Here is a 20869-nt window from a genome sequence, read left to right on the forward strand (position 1 = left end):
ACCCCCCTTCTTTCCCCATCAGTCCAAAACAGTGTCCTATTCACCAGCAAAACCTCCACCAATCATACCCTGAACTGCATGTGCCTAACCGCCGTTCCTTAGGGCTCTAGTTCAAATGGGACAACCTTTCATGAGCTGGAAAAACAGCAAAGAAGAAGAAGAAGCCACATGCAAAGCATAAACATTCAGACGATGAAATGTCATCGCTAAGTAGCAGGCTGAGTGCCGGCCACTGTTTACAGGTTCTATAAATGCACCAGCATTGACGTCAAACGCTTGCATGAGAGGAATGTTGTTTTCTGGGTAAACTTCAATGTGTGGTGCAGAATTCATCTCGCACTGCTTTTTAGAAAGAGGCAGAGAGGGGGTCGATTAGTATATTGCGGCAGAAAAGACGTTTTTCCTTGAATCGCAAGATAAGCACTGCCTGATGATAATATGGTTTTTGAAATTACAACAAAATCTTCTTAGATAAAGATATTTTTATGCACTGCCTAAACCTGAGTTTTAGAGCGAAGCATCCAAAAATCCCTTTATTTACATTTACATTTATGCATTTGGCAGAGGCTTTGTTCCCAAGGGACTTACAGTGCAGTCAAGTTGTACGGTTTATTAGCTGCTAATGCATTGCTCTACAAGTAGATCCACTGAAACACTCAATGGAAGGAATTCATGCCAAACCTTCAACAGGAGATTTATTTCAACATTACTAGATATATTAAGATTTTAGTAACAACAAGCAGAGCAACAGGTGGCCCACAAAGGGATTCGTCCACGATGTACCACCTTCACAATCGTGATAAACACAGAAACAAATTCGATGAAAGTGACCTCACTGGTGTTGTTTCTGGAGGTTACATTAGATCGCTGTGGCTGCAAAAATTCATTCACTTCAATGCCTTCATTATAAACACATTCACAATCCTAGCATCTGGGAAACTGGCAACCGGGAAAGCGAGCGAGGAAGAACTGAATCTTTACTCTACCCTGCAGGGCTCCTTAGGGGTTTGGATGGCACGAGCCAATAAAAGGATATTCCTTTTGTTTTTAAACTACTTCCAGCAAAGGATATTACAAGATATCAGGAATTTCAAGCTATGGGTCATTTAGGAAGGGCGGTGAATCACTTTAAACCGGTTTTTTTAAGCAAACATGCTTTCAGCTGAGAAGGTAAGATGAGAAGGGAAACAAAGACGTGGAAACTCATTCCTCACAAGCAGAATACTAAATAAACCGTGGCTGGGACATGCAGCGAAGTGGGCAATGCGTGTCACCAGAGCTTTTGGCATCTTCAGAGATTTTCCTTCGCCAAGATGCATCAAAATAGGTTTGGTCCTGACCTGGGCCATTTCTTATTATTTAAAACCAAAGAATAGGAAATTTATACCTGACAAATTTCTTACTAGCTGTAAAGACACAACGCGAAGACCATCATCACTAACCTCAAGAACTGAATTACGACAATAAAAAACCAATGAATTAGAAAATAGATATTAGAAATACTTTGGGGTCCACAGTAGGGTTGTGCCGATAGACGATAGTACCGTATATTGATGATCGTCAAACATATCGCTAAAAGCGGGCTTTCATGACGATAGCTGGCAATAGTTATTATTATTATTATCATCATCATAGAGTGCATTTACATGCACAGTCTTACGCCGATTATGCTCAATAAACTGATAACGTGTGGGGTCATGTAAACGGGTAAAACGGTTTTCCTTTGTCGGGGAAAGCCCATAAACGGCGTAAGCAAAAACCGATCGGCACCAGTAGTTTTTTGTTCATTACGCCGATTTCGTGTGGCATGTAAACACCTTAACCCTCTTTCTCACGGTTTTGTCCATGTGCGGGAGTATGAAAGATAAACGTCACACGCGGAAGTAAGCGCAAAGTAACGCATAAAAGTCTCCGCTTGACTAGAGCAAAAAAAAATAGAAAATAGAAGCTTATGTTACATTTACTGGTTCTGTAGACACGAGAAGAGATACAACAGTACAGCTTAAGACAGATATGCCGTTGGCTTTTTGATCGACTATTATGTACTATAGGTGGTGACATCACTGCCTGCGAGAAAACTAATAATTCTCCAAGTACCATGTAAACGCAGTTGTCTGCATAGCCGGTTTATTGATTTGCATGTAAACGCATGAAAACAGTTTTCTATAATAAGCAGATTTTTGATAGTTATCCACTTATTCTGTGCATGTAAACGCACTCAGTGTTTCACATGAACATGCGTATTGGATGCTTTTCCTCGCATGAGAGGGTTTGTGGGCTTTACATTGCACGAGAGACAGGTTGTAAAGCGCACAGATTCGTTCTCACACGCACGTGGACTCTTGCTCAGACCTGAATGCGCGGCACGGACTCCTTCTAGCATCTGAACTTGTAATTTCCTTGCACTAAAGAGGTTGTTAGGCATGCAGAGGGTTAAAACCATCTAGGGTCAAAACCAGAGAGTTTGTTGATCCCACTCCCTGGCACGTAGGAAATTTAAGAGCGCCTGGACTTAATGACGCATATGGACTAATGGCAACAGTTTTAAGAAGGTTGCGGTTATGACAGTGTTGTCCTTGCTTCTTTTTTGTCCATCAATCAAGTCATAAATAAGTAAAAATTATCAAATAAATGAATAAGTAAACTACTGACCACCCCTATCGTGTATCGACGATCTCACAGGCTGACGATAGGACGGTCTCAAAATGGGGCGTATCGCCAAAAAACCAGTGCACAGGTAAACAACAGCCTAGCAATCTCCCAGAATACCACACCAAAGACGAACTTCAAGGACAGACTGACACAACACCAACAAACACTGAAACCTCAACCCATTACCAATTTAAACCTACAGTACATATTGTTGCCTACAATAACCTCGCCTCCAGAAATATCCTTGACAGCCATAACAGGACCATACTCCACTAAAACCCAATAATAGACCACAGGAAAATGATACCAGTCAGATATTATTAGCTTGTGTGTAGGGTACAAACACAACAGTCTTTAGTATACATATTCAATTTCCACTCCACTACATACTGTCCTCCAGTATGAACTGACTGCTTTCAATATCCGCACAGCGAGAAACTTCACTCAACTTTTCCTAGTCTAAATGTGATTCAGTATAATTTTGCATCATCCTTAATTGTAACATCAATATCCGCTCAGCAAAAAGAGCAACGGGCAAACAACTGATTATGTAAATCATCCACTGAATCACTGATTTCCTGACTCATGTTTGTTTCAATTGGATCGTCTGTCAAACCTGATAGCAAGTGCACTGCGGTTTGAGAACAGACCTCAAAGTAGGTGCTGAAAGGGAACCGGTCGAGTGGATGGGGCTAATGCATTCCCATAGTGCCCTACAAGCTTCGGTTGCCATTCAAGACACGGAGTGCAAATATGTGCCTGTAAACAGGTGTGACATGCCCAATGCTTATTATAGCAAAGGGACATCGCTGGGCAGAAATAGTTGACTTGCCGTGTTGGAATTGGTACAGCTAAATTTAGAGAGAGTCTTAATTTTGACACCTTTTATTACCAAGTAAACTCTGTACTCGAATGTGAGACTTACTTTTAGGAACGTACAAGAGGTCAAGGGAGAAAACCCATAAGCTATTGCGTGCATAGAACTGAGATGACAGACGCACGAGATCTATTGACATTGCTATCGACTGATCTATGCTACATTGGCATTTAGGGAATTTGTCAAAGATTTTTACATACTTCATACCTGAGGCATAAATGACATCATGTCTAAAAAATCTGGAGAGGGAAGGTGAGCCAGCGGCTGGGCATGACATCTTTATGTCAAAGCAAAGCATGCCAAGCCATTGATTTTAAAATAGACACACAATTCAATGCATTAATGTAATGTATGCATATTGTGTCGGCTTACGTTGCTCATTTTAATTATACTGTTGAGTTTTCCTCTTTTGTTTGATGTGACTAATGTGATGCTCACTGTAACAAAGGTCAAATTTCTAAAATGTCTTTAGTTGCATGGGTATATTTGTAGCAATTGCCAACAATAGATTGTATGGGTCAAAATTATACACTCTCAGAAATAAAGGTGCAAAAGTTGTCACTGGGACAATACCCTTTCAAAAAGGTACGCCTTTATACCTAAAGAGTGCATATTAGTACTTCAAAGGTACATATTGACAATTCAAAGATAAATATTTGTACCTACATGGACTTTTTTTAAAGGGTACTGCCCCCAGTGACAGCTTTGTATCTTTATTTTTGACAGTGTAGATTTTTTTATGCCAAAAATCATTGGGATATTAAGTAAAGATCATGTTTCATGAAAATATTTTGTACATTTTCTACCTTAAATATATCAAAACTTTATTTCTGTGAGTGGATGCAGTTGCTAAGAACTTCATTTGGACAACTTTAAAGACGTTTTTTTCAATATTTGGATTTTTCTGCACCCTCAAATTACAGATTTTCAAATAGTTGTATCTCAACCAAACCACATTAATGAAAAGCATATTTGTTTTTGCAGAAGATGTTTAAGTCTCAATTTCAAAAAAATTGACCTTTTATGACTGATTTTATGGTCCAGAGTCACATTTATAAAAAAGCACATTCAATCGACGGTGAATTCTTCCTGCGAACTTCCAATCAGAGCTTTTTTAAACTTCAACAAAAATACTTTTTAAAGCTGTAATACACAGTCACACGTTTCCAGTAGGATAAAGGCTCATATAGGCAAGCAGCTTGTTACACATCAAATCTGCAATCCATCTAATCCATACCGATTTAGCATGGTGTTGCAAGGGTCTTTTCCATTACATAACACAGGTACAGTTCATTAAAAACCTCTCCAGGGAGTATCGACTTATCATGATTCCATACTAGTTCAACAAGTTTATGAGACAAGCTCGGCTTAACCACTAAATTCGTATTCGAAACCTGCAAAATCCGCAATGAAATTCAGTTCCAACAGTGCTCAGGCAACTCATCTGGACAACACTGCAGTGTAAGAAATTATATCAAATCAACATATATTTTTCTATTTTACTTAAACATAACAAATTAAGTTAAACAATTTAAACTTTTTTTATAAGTTATGTCACCTATGACAAGCCAAAACGTACAATTCTAGGTTGAATTGATTTGCAAAACTCAAATTGTTTTAACTTCATGCTGCATTTTTACTGCGTGCACTACAGTAAGCTTACCAATTTTGGAACAAAGTCATGCGTTTTTTTATTAGATCATACCAATATATGTCAAGACACCTTACGGGATGCATATTTCACAAACTGCTCCAAATGTAAACAAAATAAGCAACTGGTGTAGCAGAGACAGATGTCCAGATGAGTACAGTAATTGCTCAAGCCAAGCGCTACCTATACATTGTGTTACATAACCAGAATGTTGTACATGAGTTTTTGCAGCATATGCTTCATGTTTCCAATTAAGGCTGGTAACAAATCATCGATGAACTGCTGAGGTACAAGTTTTGTTACGCTTTCTCGTAGGGATGCACGATCTTGATTTTTCATGGCCGGTTTTAATACCGATTTTCTTAACAAGCAAATGACTGACCACCACAAATATAAATTACAACAATTGGTAAGTCTGATAAAAGACAAACAAATGTATCCAAATTAAATAAATTGCTCTACATATTAAAAAATACAAATGTATCCAAATTAAAATGAAATCTGTATTATATACAGTAGGATTGCAGCACTTGCCATCAGCGTGTATTTTAAGCTGTGTTTAAGAGAAATATAAGGATACATGTTCAGTATTACATGGCAATAATAATAAAATACATCTCTGGTCCATTCATTCATTTCAGGAAGCCTCTACGTTAGTTTCAGGTAAGCTAAAGCTTCTGATTGCAAAGCAGTTGGAGAGTTTTTTAATAAATCAAGCATGATTTATCACGTATTTGGCTATATTCAAGAAACCTGCGTTATTTACATCATTTATCGGATCTTGCTCTTCTAACGTTCACTCTGTGCGTGCACGCGCCGCGCATCCACGTGATTGACATCAGAGGAGCGCGAGAAAAACTCGAGACAGCTAAACTCGACAGATAACTTCCCTGCGCCTCTTCCATTAATTGTATATAGCAGGAAAAGTTATCAGTCTCTTAGAAATACAAGGTGTGAGTGTGTGTGAGCTGACTGAAATGCGTGTATCTCACAGTGAATGCGTGAGACTTGAGAGCCCTGCGAATGTACTGTTGTTTCTCCGCCATTAACTTGTCCTTTACAGACATTGCAGCTTGCAATCTTAATGTCCTGCGCACAGATTTCGAAATTTCGACACAAAAGATGTAGTCTGTGCAGAGAAATCCAAATGAGAATCATCATTCAGTAATATAACAGAGGGGATCATCGGTATAGGACATTCATTAATTTTGGATAAAAAAGCACATATCTCCTTCTAAAATCTTTGAACTTTCCTGCATTCCCATACCATATGGAAAAAGTGGGGTCCAATAAGTTCTGTGACAGAAGTTATAATGGATCATTTGGTGATTGGGATTTCTAGATGAAGAAAAAATGTTCTGCCAAACTCTTTTCCAGTCTGTAATACTTTCCTCTTGTTCGCAGTCTCTTTCCCATGTACACTGTATAGCGAAGCAATTTGTTGTAGCCTCTAAGGCCTTCCCGTACAACCATGAAGTGAAATAAATAAACTATTTTAAAGTACTTTTTTATTATTTATTCTTGAGCGGAGTTTACCGGAAGTTACGCATTGACCACAAAAGCCACTTGTTTATGATGTTACTGCTGAAAACGTGGTAAATCATTGCGTTAAAGGTTATGGGTCCAAATCCAGGGAACACACATAGGTCCCGTACACACTGCATATTAATTCGATTGTCACTTCACCTTTTAATGCTTAACCGTGTTCTGTACACACGCAGTTCAGTAATATACAGGACTGACAATCGCATTCTACAACCGAATTAACCCCCGCAAAATGCAGGTAGTGACAACCGCATTTACAAAAGCTCTGCATAGTGTGTACATAACCCAACAACTAGTAGTTAATAAAGTGTTTAAACTAGTGATGCACCGATGTATCGGCCACCAATATTTATCGGCCGATTTTTGATGAATTTGAAACAATCGGCTTTGTTTATTAATTAACTGCATAAAGAAATCCATTATATGTAAAAAAATTAGTTAATGTTGTTAATAAAATAAATGCTGAATAGCATAAACCACCTTTTAAGGTTGTCATGCTGTCTTATTATATTTGTTTTAGCTTAATTTGTGCCTCTCTTATTATGTTGGTCAGTTGAATGTTAATTAGATCCAATCCATGTTCAGTAAAAATAATTTGATGCAGAAATAAACTAGCTAATAGACCAACTGTATAGTATTGTATACAAGTGTTTAATATCGGTATCGGCCAGAAGTTTTCTGTTTAAATCGGTATCGGCCCAAAAAAATCCTAACGGTGCATCCCTAGTTTAAACGTTCATCATAGACATGACAGTTCTCTCTTCTGAAAAAATAAATGTCTAGAAGGGGAAAATGTCTTGCGGTGCAGAAAATGACAGAGGCACGAGTGTTTGCCGACTAGTGTTGCCAGATCTTGGATGAAAAAACTCCAAAATAAATAAACCAAAATAAATCCTTATGCTTTACCTCAAAGATCAAAATATTGGGACCAACACTTTCACACTTTAATAACACCAAAAACTTGATCGCTTCATGAACCAAAAGCCATAAACAGTTAAGCCCCAAAACGGTATGCAAGTAAGAACGAGGACCTGGCAACACTGCAAGACAGCGTGCTGTGGAGCAGTCTCACAAATCCGTACGCCGTAGGTTTATTGCAAAACATAATGCTGTTAAATTATTTTGGTCAAATCTGTGAGTGATAAGCACGCGAGACGGCAGAACGTTGCTATGGTTATTTCTGTGTCAATCATCAAATTTTCGTGAGTGAGTCTTGTTCCGTACAGACATGAAACGAACATTAAGGGGATTCACTCATGCATTTAAATGCGGTTGTAACTCTCAAAAGTTTGCAGTGTGTACGAGGCCACATTGATAAAAAATTATGTGTATGTGTTGTAAAGAAATGTAAGTCGCTTTGGATAAAAGCGTCTGTCAAATGCATAAATGTAAATGTATTGGTAAAATATACTTATACTAATTCCATTAACATACACAATAAAGACATTTCAAAAAGAAGACATTTTTGACTAGAGGGTCCTATCTGGAGGTGAAGCTTCGTCATTTGTTTCAATATAAGAGGCACATGTGATTGTCATATTAAATAAAGGTATATAGAAGCAGCACTATAGAAAAGCCTGCATGAAAAAGTTCCTGATTTAAAATCTGTAACAAAAATTTGAATAAAAAACAGTAAAGTTAACATTACTAATAGTCAGGAGTGAACCTTTCCAGTAATCCAGACTAGTCCTTTGCCAAAATCAATAAATATTTCACCTTAAATAAATAAATTTCAGACCCCTTCTAAAGGGTCTTTTCCACAAACAGAGAACTAACTGAGAGTATGCAACATCATATCGATCTATTTGAACAGGTGGGATATAAACAGGCCCGTCGTGAGGCAGAAAAACGGCCACACACCTACATGCCGTTATACAGTCGCTCCTCTCTGTTGATTCAAGCGCAGGTGAGAGATGGCCGAACCTCGCAGGGCTCTGACGGGAATGTTGACGTCACTTCTGGAAAGGACGAGGGATAAGTTTGCTCTACCATTCTGAATCTGACTCTCTTACTAATTTGAAAAAAAAAACAGGGTATTTTGCATTTTATTGTTTTTACATTTATTTGAACCCATCCACATTTACTCAAGAGAATTTAAAGCCACATGGTTGAACATTTTACCTTAACCAAAAAACGTTCTTAACAGATTTTGCAAGACAAATGTACAAAACTGTGACATTGATAAGAAGCCAGAATAGACAGACAGCCACCTTTGTTTAGAGATACCATGACCCTCTTGATTTTGTCCAAACAAAGTTTGACCAGACAAAACAAAGTCAAGATGTAGCCACAGCACAACTGTTGTCCTATCGAATAAACATCAACAACCCTCGACTTCAAAGTATCTTCAATTCAAGCAATGCAAACACCCTCGTCGTACCACCCACCATTCTTTCTTTTCCTTTCCCAAAGCAATACACATCTCATAATGCATGCTTGCATTTGTTTTTCTACTTTTTCTCTTACTCCACATGCCCTCTCTTTCTTTGAACTCACCGGTACTAGGCATGCTGGTGCTTCTGGACTGAGGTAGCAGCTCGACGGGTTGCTCTCGGCTGGACGTAGTGTCTGAAGAGAAGCAGGATTCAGTCTCATAGATCGTCTGCAACATTGCGCACAGTCCCGGTACGGTGGGCTTCAAAAGCATGCCAGTCTCAAAATGTCACCACACAATTAATGCAAAAAATCAAAATGATAAAACCCACTCTCCGACATCTGTGCTACACAAAAAAAAGAGAGTGATGCTTTCCTGTTCTAGTGAAGAGCTGCACGTCGTTTTTTTATTAATATTATTATTTATATCAAGAGGAACAAGCTATGAAAAAAATAAACAGCTTAGTTTATCTGTTAGTCCCATGTTCAAAATAAAGAAAGATGAGCAAAACAGAAGAACCATGGAAGGAAATGCCGCAGACGAATCCTTGAATTGTTCGTTCAGAACAGCTCTTCGACCGTACCAATGACTCTATTCATAAACCACATCACCTAATCGTCCATTACAGAAACAAACAGCTAATTCACACCGTCAACTCCAAGCGTGGCTCGTATCCAAGTCCCCGAGTCTGAGCGTGCCTGTATCCTGTATGAAGTTATGCATGTGGCATCAGCAGACTCCGAAAAGGCGACTTCCCCATGACGATGCAGGGAAAAGATCAGAGAGAGAGACGATATAACAGACAGATAAAGAGGAACACAAAGTACATCCCTGGGAGACTTTTATCGGCAAACGGCAAAGCCTGTGCCCTTCTTCCTTCCTTCCCCTCCTTATCCTCGCCTCTCCGAGCCCACCGATCCGCGTAATACAGCCAGCCAATCCCGGCAAGGCTCTGCCTGTGGATCCACACTGCTCGATTTCCTGATGAATGGGCTTAAAGCGAACCGTCCAACGATGTTCTTGTAATGTAAATGCGCTTAGCGTTTCTTTAGTTTTGCGTTTAATCGTTTGAATCTCCACACCCTCCCCTGCTGTGCATAGCGGACGGGAGAGCAGAGGTGTAGAGACGCAGAGTTTACAAACAGACTGTAGCTGCTTCGGGCTGCTGGAAATAGCAGCCGAGCGACAGGGGAGGGGCGGGGCCGAGCTATAAATAGAGTCGAGAGCTGAGAGAATGAGCGAGCGAGAGAGAGAGAGAGAGAGAGAAAGAGGAGGGGGCTGACAGAGACAGGCAGTGGAGAGAGAGAGAGAAACAAAAAGATAAAAGGAAGTGGATGGTGGATTGCCTACCATGCAAATCAAGGTGGCAAAAACAATGACTCTCAGGAGTTGTTTAGTTCAACTAGACCACGACGGGACCCCAGAAGTGTGACCAAAACAACAGAATTTAACTCAACAATGCAAGTCGCCGTAAGGATAAATAAGACCCATGGCAAGAACACAAATAAACACACAATGTTATGCAAAGAATGCTGCATGTCATTTACATTTATTCATTTATCCAGTGAGAGAACATTAAACATTTTGTCTAAGGAGACAACAATCGTAGGCAACCAACGTAGAGTCATACGAGTTTGCCAGCACGCGCTATCGAATGGAACGAATTCGTGACGTTGAAACAGCACCGTTTAAATCGAAACATTTAGTACAAACAACTGCTTTAATTCTTACACAATGAATCTGCGTCAGCACTATTGACACACAGAGAACACAGGGGTCACCGTTTCACAAGCACATGTCCGCCAAAAGACTTGGAAGGCAAATGAAGTCTTATCAATCCAGTGACATGTTTAGGTCTGACAGTTCACCCTATTTACCCTCCAAATCAAAAACAGAAACTAACAAGGCACGTAAAAGGTAAAAAATCAATACTGATTCGGTTTAAAGCATTCTGGTTAGCTTTTAACATAAACGTGAAATTTTCAAAATTAAAGCCATAATATGTAAGATTTTTGTAATATACTTCAAAACCACATTGGGATATATTTAATGCAGCTGTGTATTTGTATTATCTCTAAAGTTCCCAATGATTTCTAGAGATATTCCTGTTTTGAATAATGGCTCATCACTTGTGTCCCTTGTAATTGTCGTCCTTTTAGTGACTTATTAATCACGCTATCCTCAGTTTCCTTTAGGCAACATGACTGAACAAATGCAGAAGTGGCGGTTATAAAGTAGTGATGCGCAGGTCAGGTTTTTTTTCAACCCGTGGGTCCCGCTTTTATGAAATTATTTGTCCCACCCCAGTCTGCTCCGCACCACTGTACCATATTTTTCGGTCTATAAGCCACGTTTTTTTTTTCATAACTTGGCTGGTGCTGCGTTTTACAATCAGGTGCCCTTGTCGGGTGCGGCTTATACTCCAGTGCGGTTTATAGGAAAGTACGGTATCTATTTTTACAACCCGCACCCCCAACCATTAAAGTGACAGTAAGTAGGATTTACCCCATCTAGTGGTGAAACTGTATTTTGCATTCAAACAAATAGAGCTCTCTAGCGCCTCGCTTTTCCTTGTAACCTTAACAAAGAACCTCATAAAATATGAAAATATATATTCCCAAATATTTTATATAAACTATAGAGAATTGCACGCAACATCCATGTTTTTTAATTGGTAAAAACAACAACTCCTATCGTTCCACTCTCCTTCATTAAAGGGGACATGTCACAAGAATTTTTAAAGATGTAAAATAAATCTTCGGTGTCCCCAGAGTACACATGTGAAGTTTTAGCTCAAAATACCATACAGATAATTTATTATAACATTGTAAAAATTGACACTTTGTCGGTGTGAGCAAAAGTCAGCTGTTTTGGGCGTGTCCATTTAAAATGCAAATGAGCTGACGAAATTCAAACGCTGATCGCAATGATGGTGGTTTGTTGCAATTGAAACTCAATTGTGCTGTGAAATATTTTCTCTCTCTCTCTCTCTCTCTCTCTCTCTCTCTCTCTCTCTTCTCGCTCTCTCTCTCTTTCTCTCTGCACTAAATGGCTGTGCCATGGTTGGACAGTGCAGATTAAGGGGCGGTATTATTATAATAAGATCTCCTTATGACATCATAAAGAGAGCCAATTTTCAGTGACCTTTTTTTTCACATGCTTGCAGAGAATGGTTTACCAAAACTAAGTTACTGGGTTGCTCTTTTTCACATTTTCTAGGTTGATAGAAGCACTGGGAACCCAAATATAGCACTTAAACATGAAAAGAGTCAGATTTTCATGCCATGGCCCCTTTAGCATTGCGTTTGTTATTGTGTAATAACAACCTCTAGTGGTAAAAATGTGCATATTACGCCTTTAATAAATGTGTATAATTATAAAAAATATTGAATAGATAGATAATACATGGATAACAGAGCCTAGGCACGCCGCTTTTCCCAATGCGCCCTTCTTGATGCCCAAAGTGCCCTTTTCGAAAGCGGACAAAGGGGGACCCCCCTGGAAAGGCATTCTCGACTGGTGGTAAAAAGCCTTCCCCCCCAAAAGGCCTCTTCATGGCACTGCACTGATAGAGACCTATAGCTTATCAATTTATTATATTTCAAAAGCGAGTTAGTCGTGTCTAAAAGTGAAACAAAATCAGATTTATAATGTACTAAACATTTTTGACAGCAGGTGTGAAACAAATCATAATGTATCCAACGGATGCCCATTGTGAACTGCACCATTGATTTAATGCCTTCTTGTCTGATGTATGACAAGATTACCCAGCATCTACATTCTGCGCTTCTGCTGCAGTTAGAGAACAATCTAATGCATGCATCACATTTATTATCAGAGATGGTCAACGACTCATGAGAAAGAGTAACTGTTGCATAGACCTCCAGGAAAGGAGATGCATCGAGATTTTAATCTCAAGCATAGAGCAAATAAGAGGAGGAAAAACGAATCTAAGCCCAGTCTCACAGTTTTCTTACGATGGCTAAACATTTGTTTCATGCAAGGAAAGTTGGTCCCAGACCAATATTAAAGGGTAAGATTTATCCAGAGTGCCTAAATTAGCCCACTGACGTGTTTTCATAGAGCAGTCTGTAACCATGACCACTGGAGTGCTTGAGAGTTAAAACGGATCTGGCTCAAGAGCAGGCCAAGATCAAAGAAGGGCTTTGTCAAGTACTTGTTTGAAAAAGACGTGTTTAAAACAACATGGAACAGATGTACGTGCACCCACAGTCTACTATCATTGCCTGGCTATTGGGCGTGACCTTACAAGTGCAAATGCATTATTTTGAACAAACATTACTAAAAATAAAATCAACTTTGGTTCAAAAAGAGCGGGCAGCCTATAATCATGCAGGGCAACATATGCACTGCATGCTTATATGTCCTTTGTATATTTTATTACAAAAAATTCTCAATGCATATACAATACAGGAAATAGCATGTTAAAATTTCAATTCGTAACTTGTTTAAGTTAAAAATAAACAAAGATGGGTTTTTGAACAGGTATATAAAAATCCGTTTCATTCATTAATCATTCACAAACCCCAGCTCACAACATCTTAACAAAGACTTATAATTCAAGCTGTCGGACATGATTTTGCAGATTTGCAGTCAACAAACAGAAAGGAATTTATGTAATTAACTTGTAATCTTATGTTTTAAACAAAAGTCACGACTGTAGCTTTAATTGGTTAAATAATTGTCAAAGGGCTGCTTGTTCTTGCATTATTCTTTATTTTATGTTGGTCTAAATAAGGGGTGTCAAACTCATTTTAGGCTGAGGGCTGAATGGTAAATAACGCCACGGTGTGAGGGCCGGATATTTTTTTTAAACCTTAGTGTGCTGATAATTGTGTTAATATTAACTAAACAAACCAATTAATTCGTTTGTTCAGCAAGAAAACTAGAGAAACACACAGCTCTGTGAAAACTACATGTCATAAGGTCACACTCATACTGTAAAATTTACATCTGTACAAAATCCACTGGCCTTAGGATGAAAAGCCTTAATTTAACTTCTTTTGCATTATAATGGCAAAAATATATATCTAAACCATTCGCTTTACTATGGAATATATTTGTAATGAGAACACTCATTTAGAAAATGAAAATGGTAGATGGGGCAGTGGCCAAAACCAAAATGGGCACTAAGGGGGGTGGAACTACTATTTTTATGGTTTTAATAAAGTTTTATAAATATGATGTGTTATATTACGATCATCAACTTAGACGTTAGATGTGTTTATAATTGGAAATTTAATAACAAAAATTAAAGTGTGACAATCTGCTAAATATTCAATATGATTTACCTGCTGGCTTGATGGAGCTTTGAATACATGTTTGTAATGTTGAACTGCCTTTAGCAGCCTCCCTTTCTGTTCTCTGTCTATATTTTGTCAAGGCATTGGTGTTTTTTGTCTACAAAGTGTGCCAACAACAGCAAATTTAGTGTTTATATTAACTTAGATTTGATCGGGAAGATTAAATCGATTAGACAAGCATTGTAACGTTAATAGAATGTGGATATTTTGTTGTTGTTTGTTTGCTAAGTTGTTAGCACTTTTAGAACACTGACAGCAATCATTACCGGAAGAAATACATAAACAAACTTCCAATAAACAACTGATATAATGTAACAAATCTACCTGTTAATGCAATGAACTTCGGAAACTGTCATCTTTGCTCTCCAGACAGAGAGTGGACACAGAGATGCTGCGGAGCGGACGGGAAAACACGAAGTGGATTACCGGAATCAATGGATCTTTAGCAGAGCGGTAACAATAAAACGGCAAGATTTTTGGGCACTGTGTTTACTCTTTGTTCTGTGTTTTGCTGCTTTCCGCAAGTCTCTCACATTAAAAACAAACTAGACACCCGCCTGAAAGGTTTTTTAAAATATTTATTTAATTTTTAATAAAACTGTATAAATCATCATGCGGGCCGGATTGGACACCCCTAGTCTAAACAAATTAATCTTTGGCCATTGCATGGCATGCCAAGCTCAAACTCCACTTTTCAACTGTGGCGCTCAAAAAAGGATCAGTTAGGAGACATACATTTATACATATACATTACAACAGTGGTTCTTAAACTGGGGGTCATGGCGAGGCGTGTGATGGTGCCAGGGGGCCCCAGCTTTATGACATTTTACCATGAACTCTGTGTTATTAAACCTTAGAAAAAGGCTACTAACCAACAGCACTGCGTTGAATAATATAATAATTTAGTTTGTTTAAAATGTTAAGTTTTAGAACGTTTTATGTCATAAGTTTTCTTTGGGGGGAGCACGAAGGGATGCACCATACACAAGGGGGGCCACATGCCGAAAAAGTTTAAGAACCACTGCCATACAATACAGGAAATAGTAGGTTAAAGTTGCAATTCGTAACTTTTGTAGATAAAAAAACTGTTATTGAACAAGTAGATAAAAAATCAGTTTTCTTTACCCAAAATCACAACAATAATTTTTTGAGCTGTCGGGCATGGTTTCGCCAACCATAATTTTAGGAGCATTTTACCCGTGGAAACATTAATATTTATTAAAAGTGGATCATATTTGTAGTCGAAATGTAACATAAATTTAGAATTTGGTGCCTATTTGACAGAGAAAATGAGTGTTTGTAGTCTCACCCCCTCTACAAAGATATTGCACTTCCTTCTTTCAATGATGCAAAATGATGATTTTTACATCATTGAAAGAAGGAAGTGCAACACTGAAATCTGTATTTCTCCTGTCTCAGCGGCAACTGAGGAAATGATGCATAACCATTCAAAAACATGACTGGAGTTCTTACTATACAAAGCTTAATGCAAATGGGTGAAGTGTCCCTTTAACTTGTAATCTTATGCTTCAAGCAGAAGTTACAGAATGCATCTTTAATTGGTTGAACATCAGTCAAATGGTCGCTTGTTCTTGCATCAGTGTTTTTTTATGAATCTTTGGCTAAAATCTGTTTGACTTTTATAAGCGCCTCAAGACCCTAGCTTTTTGTTTTATTCTGTGGTCCGTCTAGCTGTATTTAAACATAAGAACCCATCCTGTATCATCTGAATTGTTCAGGATCCATTAAGATTGATTATTCGACTATTTCTTTAATCACGCAAATGATCAACTAGTCGATTTTAAAAATGGATAGTTTTGCACACCACTAATCAAAACATCTCCATCTCAGAAACTGCGGTTGGGTACTTGTTGATCTGCAGATGTAGGCAAGACTGTGTTTTTACGTGGCCCCTGAACTCCGGTCTTGTCAGTTGGCTTTAGTTTCTAGCCGCCCATGTTATTTTTAGGTGGATGTACCTTTTGGGCTTTATGACGTTAGTTGGGTTTATATTTAGCTATGGGAAGGTGGGGGGAGAGAATCACTTGTTTTTTAAGCCCGTTTTTTCACGAGTGATGAACTCATGTTGGTAATGTCAAGGACTTTGGCAGCAGACTTTGTTTGACAGCTAGTCTCTCACTCTCCCTCTCTCTAGCCTTTAGCCAGACCTAACCCAATTAAGACGAACCCAAAGTGAGCCACAACCTCCTGCCATTGGGCCTAGAGGAATCACGGACGGTGGGCAGAAGGTTGCGGACAGTCAGTCGGTTCACAAGACAGGGGAACTTTGATTCTCTACCATCCTAAAAAAACAAGACTTTATTAACTCACACTTACAGGGCCACAAAAAACAGCCTTGGTTTGCATGGGATTAATTACAACAAAGCCAAGAGAAACAAAGTGGTTTCCCAGGCATATTACCAACTCTGTTACTGGCGTCTATCATGTGACCACTGCCATCTTAAGAAAACATATATTAAGTATAGTGGCAATAGGAAGGGTCAACATTAGCACACAAACTTAGGGTTAAGGACAAGAGCAAACCACTTTATTTGGGCAGGCAACTTGTCATGTATACATACAATACAGACATAAAGGGCTTGCTAAAAAGGGGGACAGTATGACTTAAAACAGTATGACAACAACCCCAAAATCAACTTGAACACCCTGGCAATTTTATATCACTCGGAAACAAAACAGATGCTCAAGGAACTCTTGTGCTGTCGGATCAGTTCACTGCAAGTCAATCCAGACAAGCACGGACAGGCCTGTCAATACCACCTGAATTAACAATCGGCCGATCGATGAGCAATCTGTTACCCATCTTGATTATAAGCATGGGAAATTTCTCAGGTTCACAAAATCAATCCTGAATGAGCTATCAAGACCGAAAACAAACCAAACTTTATCAAATGCACAATTAAAACGAGCGACTGCTCAATATTAAGAAAACAAGCGTTCGCCATGGCGTAGGTTTGTTCATGCATAATGGCATATGCACTAAAAATCTTTACAAGCACATGTACTGTATAAGTGAATATCCTCAGATATATCGATAATCTGACATCAAAGACATTTATATACATTTACAGCTAGAAAAATAACCCTTTTTTAGACTCATCATTTGATGACTCATATGAAGGCATAGACAGATGCACTTCCACCCAAAGTGAGGATTCACACACATGCGCAGCGCAGGGGACGCATACAGATTTTTCTCCTCAAATAGCACATTGCGATGACTCATTCTCCGCACAGCCCCGACTGCAATGCTCCTCCCTGCCACATAACGCACACACTCGCATACACACATTTATTACATATTGATAACAAACCAGTCAGTTCATGATGAGAGTTGGGGGTAAAACATGGCCATTTGTAAACAGTCAAGACCGAAGGTAAAAACAATAAGGCCTGGATTGGTTTAGAGAGTGCCCTGAATGCACACATACAGTTGGAGCATCAGCAAATGTCTATTTGATATTTCTGTGTTTATCTGAAAAATGCAATTAATCATCTGGAATCCATTAAATGGCAAAATTTGGGGCAAACTTAAAAAAATAAAACAACTTGACACAGAACGCAAGTCTTTAAAAATGTTGTACTCTTTTAAAGTCACCATGAAATGGAAATACATTTTTTATGTAATATTGTAGTTTTTTTGTAAATGACTAATCTGTGTGCTTTATTTTTTTTAAAGGAGACATGTAACAAAAGATCAATTTCATTACAAAATAGTTAATTGAAATTTGGCTCCCCTTGTGATGCCAGAAGGGGATAATACTGCCCCTTAATATGCACTATCCAACCACGGCACTGCCATTTAGTGCAGAGATCAGCTCATTTGCATTTTAAAGGACACACCCAAATGTGTATGGCACATTTTTGCTCACACCTACAAAGTGGCAATTTTAAAGGGGACTTTTTTTAAGATGTTAAATAATTCTTTAGCGTCCCCAGAGTATATATGCAAAGTTCTAGCTCAAGATACCATATAGATCACTTATTATAGCATGTTAAAATTGGCACTTTGTAGGTGTGACCATAAATCTGCCGTTTTTTGGTTGTGTTATTTGAAATGCAAATGATCTCACATGCTTGGAGAGAATGGTTTACCGGGTTGATCTTTTTCATATTTTCTAGGTTGATAGAAGCATTGGGGACCCAATTATGGCACTTAAACCTGGAAAAAGTCAGATTTTCATGATATGTCCCCTTTAACATGCTATAATAAATTATTATTTATTATCATAATAATATTATAACAATAGAACTTAAAATATGTACTCTGGGGACACCAAAGATTTATTTAAAATTAAAAAAAGTCTTGTGAAATGTCCCCTGTAAAATTCATTTAATCGAAACCAATAATCTCATCCCCTCCTCAAAACAACCTCTCTTCCCTTTCTGCCACGGTGAATGGTGCGAGGGCGACACTCCCGGACCTTGTTTCTTTCCAGGTAAAGATTGCGACAATATGCGACACAGCCCAACTTCCAACAATCCCATCAGTTCTCGGTGGACGAAATAAAGTCCCAACCAACATTTTTTCCTCATCTCGAAACAACCTCTCTTCACTTCCTGTCACGAGAAATGGCGCAAGGTCGGGACTATAAAAATTTGTTTCTGTCCAAGAAACAATTGCGACAATTAGCAATTAGCAACATGGCCCAAATTCCAACGACCCCATTAGTTCTCAGTGGACGAAATGATGTGCCGCCCCACATTTTTCCTTCATATCAAAAAAACCGCTCTTCACTTCCTTTCATGAGGAATGGTGCGAGGCTATCAGAAACTTGTTTCTGCCCAGGAAAAAATTGTGACAATTAGCAATTATCGACATGGTCCAACTTCCACTGTTCCCATCAGTTTTCGATGGCCAAAATCAAGTCCAGCCCCACATTTTTTCTTATTTCAAAAACCTCACATATACATCACGATACGGAAAAGAAGACAATTGCTACTTACTTTTGCTTCAGGTGACATTAAAAACATCTCCGTAATGTAATTACTGGGTAAATCTATTCATTAAAGGGGCTGTTTACACTGTTTACACAGATGTGTTTTCATCGATCGGATCACAAGTGGACGAGAGAGACACATCACGTTTACACCTGGTATTTAAATCTGTCTCTTTTGTCCACTTTCGACCGCTTCAGTCCTGAATACTGTGAGGGGGTGGTCTGTCGAGACGGTGGGCGAGTCTCTCCACTGTCATTTAAATGCGAGCGGGAGTAATTATGAGTTTATATGGACGCGAACTAATATTATGTCGGAGTCCGCTGCTTGTGTTGTAAGTAAACATGCTGCACAGTGTTTTGTACATGTATATGTTAGAGCCATCTCTGAATTTTCAGCGCAATTAATGTAATAAGATCACGCAACTTTCGCACACTTGCAAAATGAAAAGAGAGATCAGCCGCTTTAGTTTTATCAATGAAAGGCTAAAAATAGCGCTGTTCACAATGTGTTCGTGCCAGAAGTCAGAAAAGACGTAAAACATGTGTTTAGTACCTCAGATTAGATAAATGGGCGGAGAGAAGGCAGTCCGTGTGGCTGTTCGAACACATCCAACCACATGTGCGTTTACACTACAAAAGCAATCCAATCGAAAGAGGTTTCGACTACCTCTGAATGTGGTTCAAAGTGGTAGAAAGTGAACGAGCTCAAAACGTTTGAACATCGTTTACACCTGGCATTAACGTCGTTCACTTGTGATCCGATCGATGAAAACGCATGTTAATGCCAAGTGTAAACAGTCTCTAAGACACATTGAGGTGCATTGAAATGCACAGAAATGTTCGTTGTGTTGACGAAATTTCCACGGAAACAGGAAGTTGGGACAGACCATACTCAGTGGCTCCTCCCCCTTTAAAATAGTCAATATTGTTTCGTTTAACTCACAGCCCGAAATCTAATAAGAACCTGAAGTGCAGATTATAATGTGGTCGTAAAATGTCGTATACAGTTGTTGATCCGTATTGGTGGAAGTGGAGATTATAGGCTTTGAGAGTCTGATAGAAAAGTGCTCATGTACAAGAAAACATGTCAGACGGACTTTCAAACTATTCAAACTAAAAGCCAAAAACATCATTTCATTTGTGAGCTTTAAAACCTAATGTGCCGCAGACTCCCATTATGAAAAATGAAAAGGAAGCAAAACTTTAACACTGACACATTGAATAAGAAATGCCTAAGAGGAAATGTGCTTAGATTTTGACGTAAGCCACATTAATATTGGTAATTGCTTGAGTTCAACCTAAAAAACAAAAACATATTGATTATAAAAATTCAAGGGGGATAAAAACAAAGAAAACACCATGTTCTCCTGTTACTCTAATGCTGTTACTGATGTCTCTATAATGGCCATTTATGTTCTAGGGTGAATATCTGGGTACTTAATTAAAGACGCCATTATTGTATCACAAATGACAGATTTATTTTTT

The 20869-nt window shown here is 38.6% G+C and overlaps 1 protein-coding gene across 6 annotated transcripts in view; it reads right to left on the reverse strand.

Moving 5' to 3' along the window:
- Positions 1-20869, reverse strand: part of hdac5 (histone deacetylase 5) — a 74681-nt gene that overhangs the window by 38338 nt on the left and 15474 nt on the right. For 2 of the 6 annotated variants that reach the window (XM_065277774.2, XM_065277775.2), the window contains exon 1: positions 9222-10260. The exons of 2 other annotated variants lie outside the window; for them this stretch is intronic. In XM_065277774.2, the coding sequence (XP_065133846.2) occupies positions 9222-9372 (151 nt within the window). In that variant the 5' untranslated portion in view covers positions 9373-10260. Of the gene's footprint in view, positions 1-8585; positions 8737-9221; positions 10261-20869 lie in introns of those variants that run through there. 2 more of the 6 variants (XM_065277778.2, XM_065277773.2) reach the window with 2 other exon arrangements.

Source organism: Paramisgurnus dabryanus, chromosome 3, assembly GCF_030506205.2.
Source record: "Paramisgurnus dabryanus chromosome 3, PD_genome_1.1, whole genome shotgun sequence".
NCBI classification, from domain to species: Eukaryota; Metazoa; Chordata; class Actinopteri; order Cypriniformes; family Cobitidae; genus Paramisgurnus; species Paramisgurnus dabryanus.